Source organism: Ranitomeya variabilis, chromosome 6 (genome assembly GCF_051348905.1).
Source record: "Ranitomeya variabilis isolate aRanVar5 chromosome 6, aRanVar5.hap1, whole genome shotgun sequence".
Classification (NCBI taxonomy): domain Eukaryota; kingdom Metazoa; phylum Chordata; class Amphibia; order Anura; family Dendrobatidae; genus Ranitomeya; species Ranitomeya variabilis.
Genome location: NC_135237.1, coordinates 38441771 through 38466727, shown reverse-complemented (window position 1 = coordinate 38466727; position 24957 = coordinate 38441771). Strand labels below are relative to the sequence as shown.

The window sequence follows — 24957 nt, the reverse complement described above, 5'->3', positions numbered from 1 at the left end:
TTGCCAGGCGCTGTGGTTTTATCTTGGAGCCTTTACAGTTCCCTATTCCATTAAAGGGAATTGATGCTACGCCATTGGCCAAGAATAAACCTCAGTACTGGACTCAAGTGACCATGTGCATGACTCCTGCACATCAGGAGGTGATTCGCTTTCTTGTGCTACATAATTTGCATGATGTTGTCGTGTTGGGTCTGCCATGGCTGCAGGCTCATAATCCAGTCCTGGATTGGAAAGCAATGTCTGTGTCAAGTTGGGGTTGCCAGGGAATTCATGGCGATGCTCCTTTGGTGTCAATTGCTTCTTCTACTCCTTCTGAAGTCCCTGAATTTTTGTCGGACTACCAGGATGTATTTGATGAGCCCAAGTCCAGTGCCCTACCTCCTCATAGGGATTGTGATTGCGCTATAAATTTGATTCCTGATAGTAAGTTCCCTAAGGGTCGACTGTTTAATTTGTCTGTGCCAGAACATGCCGCTATGCGGAGTTATGTAAAGGAGTCTTTGGAGAAAGGACATATTCGCCCGTCCTCGTCCCCTCTTGGTGCAGGATTCTTTTTTGTGGCCAAGAAGGATGGTTCTTTGAGACCCTGTATAGATTATCGCCTTCTAAATAAAATCACGGTCAAATTTCAATACCCTTTGCCATTGTTGTCTGATGTGTTTGCTCGGATTACGGGGTCTAGTTGGTTCACCAAGATAGATCTTCGTGGTGCGTATAATCTTGTGCGTATAAAGCAGGGCGATGAATGGAAAACAGCATTTAATACGCCCGAAGGCCATTTTGAGTACTTGGTGATGCCTTTTGGACTTTCTAATGCCCCTTCTGTGTTTCAGTCCTTCATGCACGACATCTTCCGTGAATATCTGGATAAATTTATGATCGTGTATCTGGATGATATTTTGGTCTTTTCTGATGATTGGGAGTCCCATGTGAAGCAGGTCAGGATGGTATTTCAGGTCCTGCGTGCCAATGCCTTATTTGTGAAGGGCTCAAAATGTCTCTTCGGAGTCCAGAAGGTTTCCTTTTAGGGCTTTATTTTTTCTCCTTCTACTATTGAGATGGACCCAGTCAAGGTCCAGGCTATTCATGATTGGACTCAACCTACATCGGTTAAGAGTCTTCAGAAGTTCTTGGGTTTTGCTAATTTTTACCGTCGCTTCATTGCTAATTTTTCTGCTGTGGTTAAGCCTTTGACGGATTTGACCAAGAAGGGTTCTGATGTGACTAACTGGTCTCCTGCGGCCGTGGAGGCCTTTCAGGAGCTGAAGCGCCGATTTTCTTCGGCTCCAGTCTTATGTCAGCCAGATGTCTCTCTTCCCTTCCAGGTCGAGGTTGATGCTTCTGAGATTGGAGCAGGGGCTGTTTTGTCACAGAGAAACTCTGATGGCTCTGTGATGAAGCCATGTGCTTTCTTTTCAAGAAAATTTTCGCCTGCCGAGCGTAATTATGATGTTGGTAATCGGGAGTTGTTGGCAATGAAGTGGGCATTTGAGGAGTGGCGACATTGGCTAGAGGGAGCCAAGCATCGTGTGGTGGTCTTGACTGATCACAAAAATTTGATTTATCTCGAGTCTGCCAAACGGTTAAATCCTAGACAGGCTCGATGGTCGCTGTTTTTCTCCCGTTTTGATTTCGTGGTCTCGTACCTTCCTGGTTCGAAGAACGTGAAGGCTGATGCTCTTTCTAGGAGTTTTGTGCCTGACTCTCCTGGAGTTTCAGAGCCGGCTGGTATCCTCAGAGAGGGGGTGATTTTGTCTGCCATTTCCCCAGATTTGCGACGGGTGTTACAGGAATTTCAGGCAGATAGACCTGACCGTTGTCCACCAGAGAGACTGTTTGTCCCTGATAGATGGACCAGCAGAGTTATTTCCGAGGTTCATTCTTCGGTGTTGGCGGGTCATCCTGGGATTTTTGGTACCAGAGAATTGGTGGCTAGGTCCTTCTGGTGGCCTTCCTTGTCGCGGGATGTGCGTTCCTTTGTGCAGTCCTGTGGGATTTGTGCTCGGGCTAAGCCTTGCTGTTCTCGTGCCAGTGGATTGCTTTTGCCTTTGCCTGTTCCGAAGAGGCCTTGGACGCATATTTCCATGGATTTTATTTTGGATCTTCCAATCTCTCAGAGAATGTCTGTCATCTGGGTGATTTGCGATCGTTTTTCTAAAATGGTCCATTTGGTGCCCTTGTCTATGTTGCCTTCCTCCGACGATTTGGTTCTGCTGTTTTTTCAGAATGTGGTTCGTTTGCACGGCATCCCTGAAAATATTGTGTCTGACAGAGGATCCCAGTTTGTGTCCAGATTTTGGCGGTCCTTTTGTGCTAAGATGGGCATTGATTTATCTTTTTCGTCGGCCTTCCATCCTCAGACGAATGGCCAAACAGAGCGAACTATTCAGACCTTGGAAACTTATTTAAGATGTTTTGTTTCTGCTGATCAGGATGATTGGGTGACTTTTTTGCCATTGGCCGAGTTTGCCCTTAATAATCGGGCTAGTTCTGCCACTTTGGTTTCGCCTTTCTTTTGTAATTCTGGTTTTCATCCTCGCTTTTCCTCGAGTCAGGTTGAGCCTTCTGACTGTCCTGGGGTAGATTCTGTGGTGGATAGGTTGCAGCAGATTTGGAACCATGTGGTGGACAATTTGACGTTGTCACAAGAGAAGGCTCAGCGCTTTGCTTACCGCCGTCGCTGTGTGGGTCCCCGACTTCGTGTGGGGGATTTGGTGTGGTTGTCTTCTCGTTATGTTCCTATGAAGGTTTCTTCTCCTAAGTTTAAGCCTCGTTTCATCGGTCCTTATAAAATTTTGGAAATCCTCAACCCTGTGTCATTTCGTTTAGACCTCCCAGCATCGTTTGCCATTCATAATGTGTTCCATAGGTCTTTGTTGCGGAGGTATGTGGTGCCTGTGGTTCCTTCGGTTGATCCTCCTGCCCCGGTGCTGGTCGAGGGAGAATTGGAGTACGTGGTGGAGAAGATCTTGGATTCTCGTATGTCAAGGCGGAGGCTTCAGTACTTGGTTAAGTGGAAGGGCTATGGTCAGGAGGATAATTCCTGGGTTGTCGCCTCTGATGTTCATGCGGCCGATTTGGTTCGTGCCTTTCATGTGGCTCATCCTGATCGCCCTGGGGGCTCTGATGAGGGTTCGGTGACCCCTCCTCAAGGGGGGGGTACTGTTGTGAACTCTGTTTTCGGACTCCCTCCTGTGGTCGTGAGTGGTACTGTGTGAGTTCTATCTTTGGGCTCCCTCTGGTGGCTCTTTTGTTATTCTGCGGGTCTGTGGCTGGGATCAGCTGCCTCATCACCTGCTAGTCAGGTTTTCTATTTAACTCACCTGGACCTTCACTCCTTGCCTGTTGTCGTTGTACTCAGTGCTGGTTTTTATCTCTCCTGACTTCCTTCGTGATCTGGCTCTCCAAGAGAAGCTAAGTTTTTGCTAGTTCATTTTTGCTCATCTGTGTTCTATATGTTTTCTCAGTATATGATGAGTTCAGTCCAGCTTGCTAATATGTGATCTTTTCGCTTGCTGGTAGCTCTGGGGTGCTGAGGTTCTCCCCTCACATCGTTAGTTGGTGTGGGGGTTCTTGCATCCTCTGCGTGGATATTTTTGGATAGGGTTTTGTACTGACCGCATAGATTCTTTATTGTCCTCTTTCTATTTAGTGATTAGCGGGCCTCCTTTGCTGAACCTGTTTTCATTACTGCGTTTGTATTTTCTCCTTTACTCACCGTTATTATTTGTGGGGGGCTGTTCTAAACTTTGGGGTTATTTCTCTGAGGCAAGTGAGGCTTCTATTTCTCTCTAGGGGTAGTCAGTTTCTCAGGCTGTGAAGATACGTCTAGGATTTTAGGAACGTTCCTCGGCTGCCTATAGTGTGTGCGGTTAGGATCAGGTTTGCGGTCAGTCCAGTTACCACATCCCCAGAGCTCGTCTAATGTTCTGTTACTTAGCTGGTCAGATTTGTGATCCTAAGCCACTAAGGATCATAACACCTGTACTAACATTCTTACTGCACATGCTCACAAGCACCTGTACTAACATTCTTACTGCACATGCTCACAGGCACCTGTGCTAACATTATTACTGCACTTGCTCACAGGCACCTGTACTAACATTCTTACTGCACATGCTCACAGGTACCTGTACTAACATTCTTACTGCACATGCTCACAGGCACCTGTACTAACATTCTTACTGCACATGCTCACAGGCACCTGTACTAACATTCTTACTGCATGTGCTCACAAGTACCTGTTCTAACATAATTGCACCTGTCCTAACATTTTTACTGCACAAGCTCACAGGCACTTTACTAACATTCTTACTGCACATGCTCACAGGACCTGTACTAACATTATTACTGAACATGCTCACAAGAACCTGTCGTGACATTTTTACTGCACATGCTCACAGGTACCTGTACTAACATTCTTACTGCACATGCTCACATGCACCTGTACTAACATTCTTACTGCACATGCTCACAGGTACCTGTACTAACATTCTTATTGCACATGCTCACAGGTACCTGTACTAACATTCTTACTGCACATGCTCACAGGCACCTGTACTAACATTCTTACTGCACATGCTCACAGGTACCTGTACTAACATTCTTACTGCACATGCTCACAGGTACCTGTACTAACATTCTTACTGCACATGCTCACAGGCACCTGTACTAACATTCTTACTGCACATGCTCACAGGCACCTGTACTAACATTCTTACTGCATGTGCTCACAAGTACCTGTTCTAACATAATTGCACCTGTCCTAACATTTTTACTGCACAAGCTCACAGGCACTTTACTAACATTCTTACTGCCCATGCTCACAGGACCTGTACTAACATTATTACTGAACATGCTCACAAGAACCTGTCCTGACATTTTTACTGCACATGCTCACAGGTACCTGTACTAACATTCTTACTGCACATGCTCACATGCACCTGTACTAACATTCTTACTGCACATGCTCACAGGTACCTGTACTAACATTCTTACTGCACATGCTCACAGGTACCTGTACTAACATTCTTACTGCACATGCTCACAGGCACCTGTACTAACATTCTTACTGCACATGCTCACAGGCACCTGTACTAACATTCTTACTGCACATGCTCACAGGCACCTGTAATAACATTCTTACTGCATGTGCTCACAAGTACCTGTTCTAACATAACTACACCTGTCCTAACATTTTTACTGCACAAGCTCACAGGCACTTTACTAACATTCTTACTGCACATGCTCACAGGACCTGTACTAACATTCTTACTGAACATGCTCACAGGAACCTGTCCTGACAATTTTACTGCACATGCTCACAGGCACCAGTGCTAACAGTCTTACTGCACATGCTAACATCTGACCATCTGTTTTGTCTTGTGTTGTAACTCAACGCCATTGAAGTAAATGGGGCTGGTCTGAAATACTACCCTCTACCCATGGTCAGGGGGTTGTGCTTTTTCTGAATGAGAGCAGATATACCGTATGTTTCTTATCTTTGGCATAAATCAGTAGTTATTGGGAAATTATTCTTGTTTTTTATCAGTAGAGATCCAACGTCCACGACACCAGCAGAACGTCTCAGTGACAGGGTCGTGGCTATGATACTTTGCAGATCGGTGAAGGTGGACCTCCACCATTTTAACAGTGATGATCTATCTTAGAGATCCTGGAGAATCCCTTATCATTCCTCACTTTCTACCCTATTTATTCTATCAAGGCTTTCTAAATATAAGGTCTTAACGGATATCCTATATTAACCTTCATTACCAGGACTGATGTAGTCCGATGTTATTGAAAATCCTTTTAATTCCATTAGATTATTTCTTTTTCTTCCAGTTCCGATATTCTGGAGGAGTAGACAGACTTCTAATGTTGGTGGGAACAATAGCAGCGATGGCTCATGGTGCCGGCCTACCGCTCATGATGCTCGTCTTTGGAGACATGACAGACAGCTTTGTGGACTTTGGGAAAAATATGACCCGTGAGTATATAATCACATGGCTTTTCTTTGATGTACAAAATGTGCTGAAATCCTTATTAAATCCGGATAGCGTAAAAGGCTCACAATTGGATGAGAAAACAAGGTTATTGTTTACTTTTTCAGTGGGAGAAGTACTGCTTCTTCTTAAATGGTCACTGTCCTTTCAACAAGCTTTGCATAAAACAATAGTACAAACAAAAATAAGAAACTTTGTAATATATCTTCAACTTCTTTCTCCACTTATGAGCCACTTCTTACCCCCCTGCTTCCTGAACTTACCATCTGCTGTGGAAAAAAAAAGCTCTAATCAGTCTTGGTCAAATCAAGATGGACTGCTAACATCTTGTTATACTCTATGGAGAGGGAAGGACGAGGAGGAGCTGAGGGATACACAGGCATGGAAGCACACTGACACATCTTTCTGCTTTCCAACAAAAGATTTAGCTTTTTACAGAGGTGGATTCACAGCCACACAGTTCAGTACTATTGTTTAATGCCCTTCACGCAGCTGCTGCTTCTGACTGTGCAACATAAAGAAGAAGAGCAGGAATCCCTCATGTCAGTGTGTGCTGTGCTATGTTGGGAGACATCGTAGCTGATAGTCTCCACTCTCTAGCTCAGAGACAACTGAAAATGAGAGAATTAGAGATGGATCCTGCAGAGGTGAAAACATAAGAAAAACGTATGATAAACTACATAATGGATAGATATACTGTTATTCCACATGTGCACATACATGCCGACCTATTCTGAAATATTACCTGAAATGTCTGGAACCATAAGGAGACCGGCTAAGTATGGAGACACCATCTGCTCTACACTAAAGAGGGGCAAATACCCGGCACCAACCAATGAACCAGGCTTTCTGTAGATGAGTTTTTGGCTTGGCAGCTATTCCTTGTTAAAGGCTCAGACATTGATTTAAAGAGTAGCTACCTTTCCTCGGTGAGTTTCTTGTTCTGAGACATGTCAGATGATATTTCATACATTTTTTTTTCTTTTTGTCCTGTACAGTTGAAGCGATGATAAATGCATCCAATGCGTTCCAAGACGATATGACAACGTAAGTAGAATTTTGTTGGCAAAATGAATAAAAACGTGTTATCAGCTGATTAAAGGGAACTTGTCAGCTCCCCTAACCTTCTATAAACAGATATTATGACTAAATATATAACGCTATTTTTGCATTACAATAAACGCCTTCATGTGCGACAGACTTGTTAAATGGGAAAAATAAAGCTTTAAAGGGGTATTCCCATCCCCAAGATCCTATCCCAATATGTAGTAGATGTAATAATAATAATATTAGCATATCCCTCCAATTAGAAATGTAGTATAGTTTTTCTGATTCACTATGTCACTTTCCTCATGTGCAGCAATGCAGGACCTTAGGTATCCATGGTTACGATTGCTAGCAACTAGTTAACCCTCACTAGATCAGTGGTCGTAACATGGATACCTAAGGTCCTGCACATGGGGAAAGAGACATAGTGAATCAGAAGAACTATAATACATTTATAATTGGAGGGATTTGCTAATATTATTATTATTACATGTACTACATATTGGGATAGGAGCTTGGAGATGGGAGTAACCCTTTAAACCTTGTTTGTGTTTTAAAGACTAGCCAGGATTAGTTGGGTGGAGCGTTGATTCCCCCAAACTAGTCCAGACTCAGATGATAGTATGGACATCCCTGTGTCAGCGCATGTGTCCGAACGTTCCGCCTCCCTGCTCATGAAGCCAGGTGTACGCTCCCCAGCTTCACCAGCTCACTGTGTGAGACCAGGGAGGCAACATATTGAAATACTGAAAAACTCACCAATTACTCAACGTGTGCACGAGGCCTAATCAAGCTCTCCCCTGTATCACCCTGGTGGTCTCTAGATGTTGTAAGATCACAACTGAGGGTAAATGGTTTATGCTAGAGCTGCGCGTGTCGTGCAAAACGAAGATTGCAGTTTTGGAGTATAACATGCCCTCTGATGATTGTGAACATGGCCGCAACTTGCAAATGACATGCATCCCTTTTATTTTTATTACTAAATTAAAGAAGAGTCCCTGAAATGTCTTGGTTTGGGTAACAAATGTGAGAATTGATGTTGTGTGGCTAGTAGTGATGAGCGAGTATACTCGTTACTCGAGATTTCCCGAGCATGCTCGGGTAGTCTCCGAGTATTTCGGCGTGCTTGGACATTTAGTTTATGTCGAGGCAGCTGCATGATTTGCGGCTGCTAGACAGCCTGAATACATGTGGGGATTACAGCTGCGTCGACATAAATGAAATCTCCGAGCACGCTGAAATACTCGGAGACCACCCGAGCATGCTCGGGAAATCTCGAGTAACGAGAATACTTGCTCATCACTAGTGGCTAGTCGTCATCTTGCCTACACTGTAAGCTGTAGTTTGCAAAAACTGGAAATCAAACTCTTAGCAATCAGTGTCCTATAAAGATTATACAATGACCCAGCGCAGACTGATGGACTTATTATAACTTCAGAAAATGCAGTGAGTTCAGTGGTATTCGGAGGGGTGGGGTCATTATGGGAGGTGCAGAAGTTTCTTTCCTTATCGGCTCCAGGAGACTTCCTCCCATTCTTCCTTAGTGTTTATTTTGAGTTTTCGATGTGATAAAGTCATACTTTCCAAACTTGAGTCCAACCTTCCACGCTGCCCATAGATTCCCCAATTATTGCAACTCAGGTGGTGCTTTTCACACTAGATGTAGAGGAATTGATTAACACTTTACAAATTGTCAAAGTTTTACTGAAAAAAAAAATGTAAGAACTGTATTGAAAAAAAGTGTTATATATATATATATATATATATATATATATATATATATATATATATATATATATATCTATATATATAATTGTCTAAGGGTTTTTCCGTCTGTCTGTCTGTCTGTCTGTCTTTCTGTCTGTCTGTCTGTCTGTCTGTCTGTCTTTCTGTCTGTCTGTCTGTCTGTCTGTCCTGGAAATCCCGCGTCTCTGATTGGTCGAGGCCGCCAGGCCTCGACCAATCAGAGAGGGGCACAGCATGGCGACGATGATGTCATAATGGAAATCCCGCGTGTCTGATTGGTCGAGGCCGCCAGGCCTCGACCAATCAGCGACGGGCACAGTCTGCCGCGAATTCTGGAATCATCATTGTCCATATACTACGGGGACATGCATATTCTAGAATACCCGATGCGTTAGAATCGGGCCACAGTCTAGGCCTCGACCAATCAGCGACGGGCACAGTATCGACATAGATGTCATAATGGTTGCCATGGCGACGATGATGTCATAAAGGTTGCCTCGACCAATCAGCGACGGGCACAGTCTGCCGCAAATTCTGGAATCATCATTGTCCATATACTACGGGGACATGATGCATATTCTAGAATATACCACTCCATATAAGGTATGGTATACAAACCGCCGACCACTCCATATAAGGTATGGAGTTCGTAGACCATACCTTATATGGAGTGATTTCCAGGACAGACAGACAGACAGACAGACAGACAGACAGACAGACAGAAAGACAGACAGACAGACCTGTAACGGGTCTCCAATTGGCCTGTATAAACGATTGATGTTGGCAGCTAGAAATTCCTTTTTGTTGCTGTGGAGTTGGAAGTGACTGTACTACGGGGACATGCATATTCTAGAATACCCGATGCATTAGAATCGGGCCACAGTCTAGTATATATATATATATATACACACTCACTGGCCACTTTATTAGGTACACCTGTCCAACTTCTTGTTAACACTTAATTTCTAATCAGCCAATCACATGGCGGCAACTCAGTGCATTTAGGCATGTAGACATGGTCAAGACAATCTCCTGCAGTTCAAACCGAGCATCAGTATGGGGAAGAAAGGTGATTTGAGTGCCTTTGAACGTGGCATGGTTGTTGGTGCCAGAAGGGCTGGTCTGAGTATTTCAGAAACTGCTGATCTACTGGGATTTTCACGCACAACCATCTCTAGGGTTTACAGAGAATGGTCCGAAAAAGAAAAAAAATCCAGTGAGCGGCAGTTCTGTGGGCGGAAATGCCTTGTTGATGCCAGAGGTCAGAGGAGAATGGGCAGACTGGTTCGAGCTGATAGAAAGGCAACAGTGACTCAAATCGCCACCCTTTACAACCAAGGTAGGCCTAAGAGCATCTCTGAACGCACAGTGCGTCGAACTTTGAGGCAGATGGGCTACAGCAGCAGAAGACCACACCGGGTACCACTCCTTTCAGCTAAGAACAGGAAACTGAGGCTACAATTTGTACAAGCTCATCGAAATTGGACAGTAGAAGATTGGAAAAACGTTGCTTGGTCTGATGAGTCTCGATTTCTGCTGCGACATTCGGATGGTAGGGTCAGAATTTGGCGTAAACAACATGAAAGCATGGATCCATCCTGCCTTGTATGGAGCATCTTTGGGATGTGCAGCCGACAAATCTGCGGCAACTGTGTGATGCCATCATGTCAATATGGACCAAAATCTCTGAGGAATGCTTCCAGCACCTTGTTGAATCTATGCCACGAAGAATTGAGGCAGTTCTGAAGGCAAAAGGGGGTCCAACCCGTTACTAGCATGGTGTACCTAATAAAGTGGCCGGTGAGTGTATGTATATATATACAGTTATGTTCCAAATCATATTTTAGGAACTCTGCTTTCTGGCAGTGAAAAAGACCAATTTGCTTTCAAGCGTGACGTCTGAAATATACACTTTCACATAAGCCGAGCCTTTTAGGCCCTTGTGCAAATCATATGGAGGAACTCAAATAAATAGACTTTTACAAGTTTATTTCAAAATTGCAAAGTAAGATATGAAAAACTAACTAAAGTCATTTTGCAGAAAATAGTAAAAAGTAAGCTACCTGGGCCTAAAAGGGTTAACTGGCAAAAGTATATGGCTGATAAGGCTGAGTTCACACGTAATGATATGGTGCGGCAGCAGTTTGCCCGTGGCAGTGTGTCGTCGTGTGCGGGCGTGATTTTATGCCGGGTTCAGGCAAGCACATATCCCTTTTTGACATTCATATAGTATCTGGTTTTATACATTATTAATGACATTTTTCTTACAAAGACATTACAGTTTTCACTGTTAACAATTGCAATGGAGCCATTAAAAACAGATGTAGTACAGATGGTGATGATATGGCATCCATTGGGCTTAACAGGCGAGTCTGATCCGAAAAAACGATGCTGCGATCTTTCTTTCTGTACTAGATCAGTCACCCCTGTTGGCCTATGTGTGGCATGTTTGGATCAGGGACAACACATAGACCAAAAATATATCTAAGCTAGACCTTTAAATAGGTTGTTCAGGACTTTTTTTGTTACTATGTGCCTAAAAACTAATAGACAGGTAGTTGCTTACTACCTGCCTGTTGTACCCGGCGTTGGCTCAGAGCGGTCACCGACTGATACTGCCGGCGATTTAGCTGCTCCAAGTCAAAAGAGTAGCTCTTCTTCAAAGCTGCTCTGTCGACAGGACACAGCTGGCTTCCCGCAGTGAGGCAGCAGGGAACCGGCTTGACGGCTTTCAGTAAGCCTGATGTTGGCAGTCAAGTACCGTCGACAGTTTAGAATGAAAAAGAAGCCGCTGCTCGTCAACATGACGTCAGCGGAGGAAGCTGAATTGCCGGCAGGAGCGGTCAGTAACTGCTCTGTGCCAGCAGAGATCAACGCCAAGCACAACAGGCAAATAGTTAACAACTACCAGCCTGTTAGTTCTGCAGAAATATGGTCATTATAGGTTGATGGAATATGATTCTATTCCATCTGCCATTTATAGTACCCACATCTTCTTTTGCACAAGAGGGGACTTTGATCCCCCACAAGCTCCAGGACCCAGGTTCATCCGGTAATTCTGCACCCCCCGTAGTGGTGCCTTTGTCAGCAGGACATGATCAAGACCCATGGTTCTGCACAGTTACCATGCACCAGTTTTCTGTCCAGTCTCATGGACTCTTATCCCACCTCAGGGGTATATGCTCCCCCTAAATGTAGCCGAGCATTTCAATAATCTGATGGACTTCGCAAGTCTTCGTGTCTTTCAAAGGGTATCACATAACTAATTCCTGGAATTAAGATAAAAATGTTTCTTTCTTGCGTTTATCAGCTTCCCGAGGTGCGGTGATACTGTATGTCATGGGGCAAAGTACAAATATTGCAGGTTATCTATTAACAATGAGTTATTCCCACTATCCATATATATCTGATTAGCCGTCTCCACTGTATGCAGAGATGGGCAGAACAAACTGAGCAACATGGTCATAAAAGCAGAAAGCAAAGGTCACCGCTAAATACGATTCCACTGCATGGTAGTAAAACTGCAGCTTTTCATTTAAAGGGATCTTTCATATGACTAACATAATGACATCCATAATATACCCCGATAGAGTCACTCTGCTTTGTGTAGTTGACCCTTTTAAATACCCCTACATTTAGCTATGAGGACTGAATTGACTCCATGACACCTTTAGTAATGGAGATTATCAGGTAATGGCAGTATACTAATGTATAAACTGATAAATATACTGCAAGCTTGCCCTAAGGCGTCCAGTACTAACCCTAAGGAGGTGAAGGCAATGGGTATTTTGATGAGACCAAGCTATATTAATTATTCTAGCTCTTACAGATACTGTCATTATGGCAGATATTCTTTCAAGGGATTTTCCAACCAAAATCATTACCGGCATTCCCATAGGATATATATTTGCCAGCTGGGTTGTACCTATAGGATAATCACAGTAACAGGGGCCTCTATTTGCTGCCACATAGCCCTGAATTTATATGCATTCTCCATTAGTATATAGGCTAAAAACAGCATATTGTCATATACCATATATCCTCTGTCCTCCTGTACCAGTCGGTGACTCGTTTTGTTCAGGATTATTGTATTTGTTTTTGTTATGTATATCCCCTTCCTTTCACATGTAAAATGCCATGGAAAAAATGAAGCTATAATAATAATAAATAATAATACAAGCATCTATTCTTTGTTGCCCATATTTATTCCAGTATATATAGATGTAAATGATCACTATTTCCCTCTCAGTGATGGGACCATAACCTACCAAAAATATACCTTACAGGGTAGAAGCTCTAAGAAGTCCTTACAGTAAATATGTAATTTTTTTAACCTGGTGTGAATGTCACTGATCTCCTGAATCCAGCGATGTTTTTCTTTCGTCCCTGCTCCTCTCAGTTTCTGAGATACGGCCCAATTTTCTCTGTGCATAGATCAAGTCTCTTTAGCCAGCAAGGAGTGGTTCTCATAAAGACGTCCTCAGAGGAAACTTGAGGACCACACCCACTTGTTTAACAAGACTAGATTTATGTGAAGGGAAAAGAGGGCCATATCTCAGGAACAGAAAGGCGCAGAAACAAAAGAAAAACAACGCCGGATTCAGGAGAGCAGCAGTATTTACACCTGGTAAAGAAAATTACGTATTTATTTATGACAAGTGACAGGTCCACTTTAAGTTTGTCCACTGAACACTAACACAATGGTTTTAGTGCAGTAGGACAAGGCAAAATTAAAGGGGTATTTTTGATAGAGAAAGTATTTTTTAAATATCAACATATGCGTTGTTCTGAATATCTTAAAGCCTTCCCAGCCTCACACATGTACAATTTACCTAAATCACCCCAATTTATACCTCTCTGTCACTGACTCACAAGCTAATTAGCCGTGCTCACCATAAGTCCCATAACAGGCCAAAACCCTCTTCCTACTACAAGTCCCTTAATTCCCTACTGTACAGGACTATGGGAAAGGGCTCTGCATATCAGTGGACCTAGTGGTCAGTGCGGTAGTGTGCACATTTACAAAGCTTCTTAAATAGTGACCATGGTACTGTGAATGCTCGACCACCAATTGTGAAAAGTCACAGTGACAGGTCGTAACTAATAGCAATGAAACACCAGGCGACATGACTGGTAAGATATTGTATAAGAGAACGGCTTTTAGAACAGTAAGTTGGAAACTTTTACAACTTTTAGAATGTAACACAAAAAGAACAACTTGGCGTAACCAGAATCATCGTTGTACGTACGTAGCGTTGACCATTATCCTTTCCTGATGCAGGTATGCCTATTATTATTCGGGGTTAGGATTCGGAGTTCTTCTTGCCGGCTATATCCAGGTTTCATTTTGGACCTTGGCTGCCGGCCGGCAGATCAAGAAAATAAGAAAGAATTTCTTCCATGCGGTGCTGAGGCAGGAAATCAGTTGGTTTGACATCAATGATGCTGGAGAACTGAACACCAGGCTGACTGAGTGAGTATTCACTGACACTATTTACTGAGATTTTACATACTGTAATCATATGGCTCCAAACATGCCACCTTGGAGGTTAGGGTATTACTTGGGTCACCCCAAGGGGTAAAAGTATGACAGCTACTCAGAGTTCCACTTTTTGCCATCCAAAGAGTTTTCACTAACTTTCCCCCAAAGTGGACCACCCCAAACTAGAAAATAATTATACTTTTATGGGGGTCATAATCTTCATGCAGGAAAAGAACGGGGTTTCTAATGCCATCTACTGGAGGTAGCCATTCTAGAAGTGGATATTGATCTGTGCCTCGTGCCAGAACAAGACCAGAATCTTCTCCAAAATTAAAAGATCTCCATTTGCAAGCAGCTGTTTTGAGGGTTCTTGTCCCTTATCAACGCAAAGTAGGAGTGGGAGAAAGCCATTGATGGCTTTCTTGGCTAAAGTTTCTCATTAAGTCGGCCGACGGAGACTTATAGACCAGGATTTGCTCCCTGGTAAAGTTAGGCAAATAGCTTCTTCATAGAGGGAGCATTTCCTGGCCTATAAGTCTCCCTATGCTGACTTAGCCCAACATACTTTTCTTATTATGTTGCATGCATAGGAATTAAGGAAGCTGAGAAATTGTAATTTGTTTGCCACGGTCCTCTTACGAAAGGGAAACAAAATCTAAAGAATACTGGGAAATTAAAAATAGGAACTTCAACAAACAACCCCCCACATCTCAGCTTCCTGGATTTTGTGGGTGTAGCATGGTTAGAAGGAAGTGCGATGTTGAACTTCCTGCAGCCAGACGTCCAGAATGTTATTTTTTGTGTATTCACATAAGGAAGGCATTCAGGTTCGTAATAAAAGGCCGACACTGATTGCTGAAGATTTATTATCTTTTCTGATATTTTTTATGTTATTATGTTCTTTTTATTTTCTGTCTTGTTGTTACATCTTATTGTTCTGAATTACATAATGAGCTGGTTGGTTTCTATGGAGACTTTGGAAGATATAATTATATCTAAAACGGATCTAATCTGTTTACTGACTAGACAGAGGACAAGGGAAAAAGAGAAGCACAGACAACAGGCCATCCTTACAAAGAATTTACAGCCTTCAGATCTTAAAAAGAAATTGAAATTAATAATAAACATGAAAAAAACCAAAAGTATACTTAATAAATAATAACAATAGTAATAATAATTACAGTTATCATTATTAAAGGTGTTTCCCATGTTTAAAATTAATTGGGTACACCATCAGTGTACCTGTTTCTGGAGAAGGGAGATTGTGGCTATATGGATCTCATGATGACCCATGTACATATAAATCATTGATCTGGAGTGATCTGTTGACCTTTTTCCCAAATGGCAAAAGGGAACTATTTGTGGGTAAGATAAGGAATTCTAAAATTCGAGGAATAGCATGACACATCACCACCACTACCCTCGTGGGGACCATAACTGTTTGAGGCAGGTTTTAGATCCTTAAGTTCGTGAGCCCTACTTTCCAATAGGGCTCCCATCACAAGCTTTTAATACTTCTGATTTTACCATATGGACCTATTGGACCTCTCTAGGCTTCATGACCCAGGTGCTACCTACTATAGTTACACCCCAGGAGGCTCGAGAGATAGTGAAGGAAGTGTGAGCGTTTTGTTACTTGCTGGACAAGTTAGTGGCACAATCTGCCAAATTTAACTTTTATTAGTTCTCCATTATCTTTGTTTAGGGGAGACCTTGCTTTAGTTTTCATGAGGAGCAAGGATGATATCACCCTCTGAGGACCCTTAACCTTCTGCATTAGATGCCTCTGTGGTACATATACCCGTAATTCTAGGTTATTCCTTGAGCAGGCTTTCCATGGTATTGTTGTAGAACATGTCTTCTCCATCATCCCTTCAACTTTACAGCTTGGTCTGTTTCGATTTTTCCTTTCTTTTATTTTTTATTCAGTGATGTCCAAAAAATCAATGACGGCATTGGAGATAAGATCGCCATGCTGGTCCAATCGTTGGCTACTTTTTTGACCGGATTTATCATTGGCTTTGTTAAGGGTTGGAAGCTGACCCTAGTCATTCTGGCAATCAGCCCCGTAATGGGACTTTCAGCTGCTATTTGGGCAAAGGTAAAAAAACAAAAACAAACACAGATTCTCTATATAATGCCTATAGGCGAGGTCCATATAAATCTTACCATTTATTTACAGATATTGTCAGCATTTACTAACAAGGAGCTGACGGCATATGCCAAAGCTGGAGCCGTGGCCGAGGAAGTGCTCGCTGCCATCAGGACTGTTATAGCCTTTGGCGGACAAGATAAGGAAATTCAGAGGTGGGTGCAACTCTCTTCTTGTAATACTGTTTTAGGTCGAGAATAGACTGTGACCGTCACAGCATCAGTTGATTGACTTGTTTAACCATTTTGTGTACCCAGGTATGAAAAGAACCTAGAGGATGCCAAAAAGATAGGGATCAGGAAGGCAATCACTGCTAACGTCTCGATAGGATTTGCGTTTTTAATGATATATGCATCTTATGCATTGGCATTTTGGTATGGTACCACCCTGATCATAGAAGGAGACTACACTATTGGGAGTGTGCTGACGGTGAGTACTGATGCCTCTGAATTCTCCTTACAGCACATTTGTTAGCATCTGGAAGCACATTCGCAGTTGGGGTTTTGTCAGTGTCTAGGACGTGTTAATTTGATTATCAGATTTAGAAAACCCATTTGCAAATCACCTAGATTCATAATTAAATTCGTTACCGAATTTTCCAAAATTTTCAGGTTTGCTAAAATGATCAAGATTCCATTTACCAGTCACCATTTTGGAGGAATCTTTGAGTCCTGAGAAGAGGGTAGAAATAAAAAAAAGATTATACTAACCTGTGCTAGGGGCACCCCAACCAACCCGGTCCTCTGCTCTGGATCAGTCTTTGGACCTCAGCCATCAGTCCAGATCTGATTAGCCCTCATATTGGGTGCAATTTAGTGAAGATCTGAACCAAAGTCCGATCTGAAGACCAATACAAATCAAGCAGAGGACCTGGATGAGAATTGCAGTTGGAGGACATGTGAAGTGTAGCACACATGAATATAATATTTTATTATTTTTTTAACCTCTTATCGGCCTGCCCTTACTTTGAGTTTGGGTATGAAGAGATAAATGTCTTTTCAAGACAGAATTTATTTGGACCGAATTTTATTCGGACCAAATCGAAACTACAGGTCAATATGAGCAAATGAATTTTGAGAGATTTGGTTATCTCTACTTGTCTACAATTACAGAATGGAGCTTAGGAACAGAAAGTGTCCCCTAATCCGGAGTACCTGGCTCCTTTGAGCAGACTTTGCACAGACAGTTCATACTTCATTTCCCCTGTGGCGGCCGCGCTACCGAAGAATTGGGCACTTGCTGACGGTTTCCCCAGCAGATTGCATTTGATTACTTGGGAATCCAGAAGAAGGACTCCCTGTGGTTCTGTGATCAGCTTATCATATTGAGACCCTTCTACAAAAAAAGTTTGTCAAAACTAGACAACTCCCTGTAAATTAACTTTGTATTTATCTCTATCAGTGTCATGATGAACTATTGAGATGTCTTTCTTTTATGACTCTCTTAGGTATTCTTTTCTGTCATTATCGGAGCTTTTGCCGTTGGACAAACATCCCCCAATATTGAAGCATTTTCCAACGCTCGGGGGGCCGCATATGCAGTATTTAGCATTATCGACAATGTAAGACTTCTTTTTTGTAGATTCTTTATATTTGCAGGAATCTTTACTGTTTGTGACTATGTGTATAGGACTTTTTATTAAATGTGGGGTTGGTTCCTGGAGCGTTTTTTTGGGGCTTCTGACCACTAATAGCGTCATCTATGCTCTCAGGGCCGGACTGGGACTAAAATTCAGCCCTGGCATTTGAAGTTACACAGGCCCACTTGTCACATGGTGACTGTATAATATCTTTGTACACTTGTAGGCAGGGCTGGTTTTAGGCAAAGTGGGGCCCTAGGCAAAGTTTAAAATGGGTCCCCAAATGCTAACATATTGCACATCACACAGAAGCCTTTCTGTTGTATTTACGTGCGCTGAGTTCAGGCCGCTAAACGAGTTTGATCGACAATACTGAAGTTGTTCAACGCTTGTTTCCCGGCCTCTTTCCACCAGCTGAGGAATAATGATGAGACAGAACGATCACTAATAGATCACCATACAGTATCATGTTTTCAGCAGCACATCTACAGTTTACACTGGCAATGTGCTGCTGACAACAAGGCTTTTTGTTCCAGCAAAAACAATCCGAATATGCAGCATTTTACTTGTTTAGTAAAATACACCCCATAGTCCTCCATATATTATAATGTGCTCCATAGTCCTCCATATAGTATAATACACTCCCTATAGTCCTCCATATATTAAAATACACTGCTCAGTCCTCCACATAGTATAATACACTCCTCATAGTCCTCCATATAGCATAATACAATCCTCATAGTCCTCCATATAGCATAATACAATCCTCATAGTGCTCCATATAGTATAATGCACCGCCACAGTCATCCATGTAGTACAATTCACTTCCCATAGTATAATGCACCCCATAGTTCTTCATATAGTATAACGTATTCCCCATAGTCCTCGATACAGTATAATGCAGACCACATATAGTATAATGCAGCCACCCCAGAGTATAATGCAGCCACCCCACAGAGTATAATGCAGCCACCCCAGAGTATGTAACCCCCATAGAATATAATACAGCCCACCTCCCCATAATATATAATGTAGCCCCCCATAGAATATAATGCAGCCCCCCATAGTATATAACGCAGCCTCCCCCATAGAATATAATATACCCCCACAATAGTATATAACACAGCCACATAGTACATAACATGGCCTCCCCCATAGAATATAATATACTCCCCATAGTATATAGCAAAGCCCGCATATTATATAGCACAAACCGCATAGTATACAGCACAGCCTGCATACTATAGCACAGCTCGTGTAGTAGATAACACAGCCCACACAGCAGTATTCAGCACAGACCACACAGTAGTATACAGCACAGACCACACAGTAGTATACAGCACAGCCCACGTAGAAGTATACATCACAGTCCACACAGTAGTATACAGCACAGCCCACAGAGTAATATATGCAGCACAGCCCACAAAGTAATATATACAGCACAGCCCACAAAGTAATATATACAGCACAGCCCACAGAGAACTATATACAGCACAGCCCACAGAGAACTATATACAGCACAGCCCACAGAGAACTATATAAAGCACAGCCCAGAGTACTATATACAGCACAGCCCAGAGTACTATATAAAGCACAGCCCAGAGAGTACTATATAGAGCACAGCCCAGAGAGTACTATATACAGCACAGCCCAGAGAGTACTATATACAGCACAGCCCACAGAGTACTATATACAGCACAGCCCACAGAGTACTATACACAGCACAGCCCACAGAGTACTATATACAGCACAGCCCACAGAGTACTATATACAGCACAGCCCACAGAGTACTATATACAGCACAGCCCACAGAGTACTATATACAGCACAGCCCACAGAGAACTATATATAGCACAGAGCACACAGTAGTATACAGCACAGAGCACAGCCCACAGAGAGCTATATACAGCCCACAGCAGTATACAGCACAGAGCACAGCCCACAGAGAACTATATACAGCCCACAGTAGTATACAGCACAGAGCACAGCCCACAGAGAACTATATATAGCACAGAGCACACAGTAGTATACAGCACAGAGCACAGCCCACAGAGAACTATATGCAGCCCACAGCAGTATACAGCACAGAGCACAGCCCACAGAGAACTATATACAGCACAGAGCAGTATACAGCACAGAGCACAGCCCACAGAGAGCTATATACAGCCCACAGAGAACTATATACAGCCCACAGCAGTATACAGCACAGAGCACAGCCCACAGAGAACTATATACAGCCCACAGCAGTATACAGCACAGAGCACAGCCCACAGAGAACTATATACAGCCCACAGCAGTATACAGCACAGAGCACAGCCCACAGAAAACTATATACAGCCCACAGCAGTATACAGCACAGAGCACAGCTGTTGTGAAATTGGATTTTGGGCTCCCCCGGTGGCCACTGGTGGAATTGAACTGGTGTGCATCATCCTCTCTGTTCACCTGTTTCCATCAGGATGTGGGAGTCGCTATTTAGCCTTGCTCCTCTGTCACTTCCATGCCGGTCAACATTGTAATCAGAAGCCTTTCTGTGCATGTTCCTGCTGCTAGACAACTCCCAGCTAAGTTGGACTTAGTCCTTGTTTGTTTTTGCATTTTGTTCCAGTTCACAGCTGTAGTTTCGTTTCTGTGTCTGGAAAGCTCTTGTGATCTGAAATTGCCACTCTGATGTTATGAGTTAATACTAGAGTCTTAAAGTAATTTCAGGATGGTATTTTGATAGGGTTTTCAGCTGACCATGAAAGTGCCCTTTCTGTCTTCCTGCTATCTAGTAAGCGGACCTCAATTTTGCTAAACCTATTTTCATACTACGTTTGTCATTTCATCTAAAATCACCGCCAATATTTGTGGGGGCCTCTGTCTGCCTTTCGGGGAAATTTCTCTAGAGGTGAGCCAGGACTATATTTTCCTCTGCCAGGATTAGTTAGTCCTCCGGCCGGCGCTGGGCGTCTAGGGATAAAACGCAGGCTACGCTACCCGGCTACTGTTAGTTGTGCGGCAGGTTTAGTTCATGGTCAGTTTAGTTTCCATCCTTCCAAGAGCTAGTTCTTATGTTTGCTGGGCTATGTTCTCTTGCCATTGAGAACCATAACAGTTTGACCGGCCTAAAAGGGTTAAATTAATTGACAGAGAAAGGAGAGAAAAGAGAAGTCTGCTGAAGATTTATTTTTTTTTTTTTTCTCAGTTCTGAGTGTGCTTGTAATTGAATCTCTTGCAAGTCTGCTTATATTGCAGCCTTTCTCTCTCTCTCTCCTTCTAATCCTGGAATGGCTCTGTGTTCACCTGTTTAAAATGGATATTCAGAGTTTAGCTGCAGGTTTGAATAATCTCACCACGAAAGTTCAAAACTTACAAGATTTTGTTGTTCATGTTCCTATATCTGAACCTAGAATTCCTTTGCCTGAATTTTTCTCGGGGAATAGATCTTGCTTTCAAAATTTCAAAAATAATTGCAAGTTGTTTTTGTCCCTGAAATCTCGCTCTGCTGGAGATCCTGCTCAGCAGGTCAGGATTGTGATTTCTTTGCTCCGGGGCGACCCTCAGGATTGGGCTTTTGCATTGGCTCCAGGGGATCCTGCGTTGCTCAATGTGGATGCGTTTGTTCTGGCCTTGGGGTTGCTTTATGAGGAACCTCAGTTAGAACTTCAGGCGGAAAAGGCCTTGATGTCCCTATCTCAGGGGCAAGACGAAGCTGAAATATACTGCCAGAAATTCCGTAAATGGGCTGTGCTTACTCAGTGGAATGAGTGCGCCCTGGCGGCGAATTTCAGAGAGGGTCTCTCTGATGCCATTAAGGATGTTATGGTGGGGTTCCCTGTGCCTGCGGGTCTGAATGAGTCCATGACAATGGCTATCCAGATCGGTAGGCGTCTGCGGGAGCGCAAACCTGTGCACCATTTGGCGGTGTCTACTGAGAAGACGCCAGAGAATATGCAATGTGATAGAATTCTGTCCAGAAGTGAACGGCAGAATTTTAGACGAAAAAATGGGTTGTGCTTCTATTGCGGTGATTCAACTCATGTTATATCAGCATGCTCTAAGCGTACTAAGAAGCTTGATAAGTCTGTTTCAATTGGCACTTTACAGTCTAAGTTTATTCTATCTGTGACCCTGATTTGTTCTTTATCATCTATTACCGCGGATGCCTATGTCGACTCTGGCGCCGCTTTGAGTCTTATGGATTGGTCCTTTGCCAAACGCTGTGGGTATGATTTGGAGCCTCTTGAAACTCCTATACCCCTGAAGGGGATTGACTCCACCCCATTGGCTAGCAATAAACCACAATACTGGACACAAGTAACTATGCGGATTAATCCGGATCACCAGGAGATTATTCGCTTTCTTGTGCTGTATAACCTACATGATGTGTTGGTGCTTGGATTGCCATGGCTGCAATCTCATAACCCAGTCCTTGACTGGAAAGCTATGTCTGTGTTAAGCTGGGGATGTAAGGGGACGCATGGGGACGTACCTGTGGTTTCCATTTCATCATCTATTCCCTCTGAGATTCCTGAATTCTTGACTGAATATCGTGACGTTTTTGAAGAACCTAAGCTTGGTTCATTACCTCCGCACCGGGAGTGCGATTGTGCCATAGATTTGATTCCGGGTAGTAAATACCCTAAGGGTCGTCTATTTAATCTGTCTGTGCCTGAACATGCTGCTATGCGAGAATATATAAAGGAGTCCTTGGAAAAGGGACATATTCGTCCTTCGTCATCTCCCTTAGGAGCCGGTTTTTTCTTTGTGGCTAAGAAAGATGGCTCTTTGAGGCCGTGCATTGATTATCGGCTTTTGAATAAAATCACGGTTAAATATCAATATCCGTTGCCACTGCTGACTGATTTGTTTGCTCGCATAAAGGGGGCCAAGTGGTTCTCTAAGATAGATCTTCGTGGGGCGTATAATTTGGTGCGAATTAAGCAGGGGGATGAGTGGAAAACCGCATTTAATACGCCCGAGGGCCACTTTGAGTATTTGGTGATGCCTTTTGGTCTTTCAAATGCCCCTTCAGTCTTTCAGTCCTTTATGCATGACATTTTCCGTGATTATTTGGATAAATTTATGATTGTGTATCTGGATGATATTTTGATTTTTTCGGATGACTGGGACTCTCATGTCCAGCAGGTCAGGAGGGTTTTTCAGGTTTTGCGGTCTAATTCCTTGTGTGTGAAGGGTTCTAAGTGCGTTTTTGGGGTTCAAAAGATTTCCTTTTTGGGATATATTTTTTCCCCCTCTTCCATCGAGATGGATCCTGTCAAGGTTCAGGCTATTTGTGATTGGACGCAACCCTCTTCTCTTAAGAGTCTTCAGAAATTTTTGGGCTTTGCTAACTTTTATCGTCGATTTATTGCTGTTTTTTCTGATGTTGTTAAACCATTGACTGATTTGACTAAGAAGGGTGCTGATGTTGCTGATTGGTCCCCTGCTGCTGTGGAGGCCTTTCGGGAGCTTAAGCGCCGCTTTTCTTCCGCCCCTGTGTTGCGTCAGCCTGATGTTGCTCTTCCTTTTCAGGTTGAGGTCGACGCTTCTGAAATCGGAGCTGGGGCGGTTTTGTCGCAGAGAAGTTCCGATTGCTCCGTGATGAGACCTTGTGCTTTTTTCTCGCGTAAATTTTCCCCGCCGAGCGGAATTATGATGTTGGGAATCGGGAGCTTTTGGCCATGAAGTGGGCTTTTGAGGAGTGGCGTCATTGGCTTGAGGGGGCTAGACATCAGGTGGTGGTATTGACTGACCACAAAAATCTAATTTATCTTGAGTCCGCCAGACGCCTGAATCCTAGACAGGCGCGCTGGTCGTTGTTTTTCTCTCGGTTTAATTTTGTGGTGTCCTACCTGCCGGGTTCTAAGAATGTTAAGGCGGATGCCCTTTCTAGGAGTTTTGAGCCTGACTCCCCTGGTAATTCTGAACCTACAGGTATCCTTAAGGATGGAGTGATATTGTCTGCCGTTTCTCCAGACCTGCGGCGGGCCTTGCAGGAGTTTCAGGCGGATAGACCTGATCGTTGCCCACCTGGTAGACTGTTTGTTCCTGATGATTGGACCAGTAAAGTCATTTCTGAGGTTCATTCTTCTGCGTTGGCAGGTCATCCTGGAATCTTTGGTACCAGGGATTTGGTGGCAAGGTCCTTCTGGTGGCCTTCCCTGTCTCGAGATGTGCGAGGCTTCGTGCAGTCTTGTGACGTTTGTGCTCGGGCCAAGCCTTGTTGTTCTCGGGCTAGTGGATTGTTGTTGCCCTTGCCTATCCCGAAGAGGCCCTGGACGCACATCTCGATGGATTTTATTTCGGATCTTCCTGTTTCTCAGAAGATGTCTGTCATCTGGGTGGTGTGTGATCGTTTCTCTAAGATGGTCCATTTGGTTCCCCTGCCTAAGTTGCCTTCTTCTTCCGAGTTGGTTCCTCTGTTTTTTCAAAATGTGGTCCGTTTGCATGGTATTCCGGAGAATATCGTTTCTGACAGAGGTACCCAATTCGTGTCTAGATTTTGGCGAGCATTCTGTGCTAGGATGGGCATAGATTTGTCTTTCTCGTCTGCTTTCCATCCTCAGACTAATGGCCAGACCGAGCGGACGAATCAGACCTTGGAGACATATTTGAGGTGTTTTGTGTCTGCAGATCAGGATGATTGGGTTGCTTTTTTGCCTTTAGCGGAGTTTGCCCTCAATAATCGGGCCAGCTCTGCCACCTTGGTGTCTCCCTTTTTCTGTAATTCGGGGTTTCATCCTCGATTTTCTTCTGGTCAGGTGGAATCTTCGGATTGTCCTGGAGTGGATGCTGTGGTGGAGAGGTTGCATCAGATTTGGGGGCAGGTAGTGGACAATTTGAAGTTGTCCCAGGAGAAGACTCAGCTTTTTGCCAACCGCCGGCGTCGGGTTGGTCCTCGGCTTTGTGTTGGGGACTTGGTGTGGTTGTCTTCTCGTTTTGTCCCTATGAGGGTTTCTTC

General features: G+C 43.5%; 1 protein-coding gene across 1 annotated transcript in view; it reads left to right on the top strand.

Annotated features, from left to right (window-relative positions):
* The window catches only part of ABCB1 (ATP binding cassette subfamily B member 1), a 70724-nt gene that overhangs the window by 23077 nt on the left and 22690 nt on the right, over nucleotides 1–24957 (top strand). The window contains exons 4-10 of the mRNA XM_077268254.1: nucleotides 5845–5989; nucleotides 7004–7052; nucleotides 14080–14271; nucleotides 16210–16381; nucleotides 16463–16587; nucleotides 16690–16861; nucleotides 17880–17993. Of these exons, the coding sequence (XP_077124369.1) occupies nucleotides 5845–5989; nucleotides 7004–7052; nucleotides 14080–14271; nucleotides 16210–16381; nucleotides 16463–16587; nucleotides 16690–16861; nucleotides 17880–17993 (969 nt within the window). The remainder of the gene's footprint in view (nucleotides 1–5844; nucleotides 5990–7003; nucleotides 7053–14079; nucleotides 14272–16209; nucleotides 16382–16462; nucleotides 16588–16689; nucleotides 16862–17879; nucleotides 17994–24957) is intronic.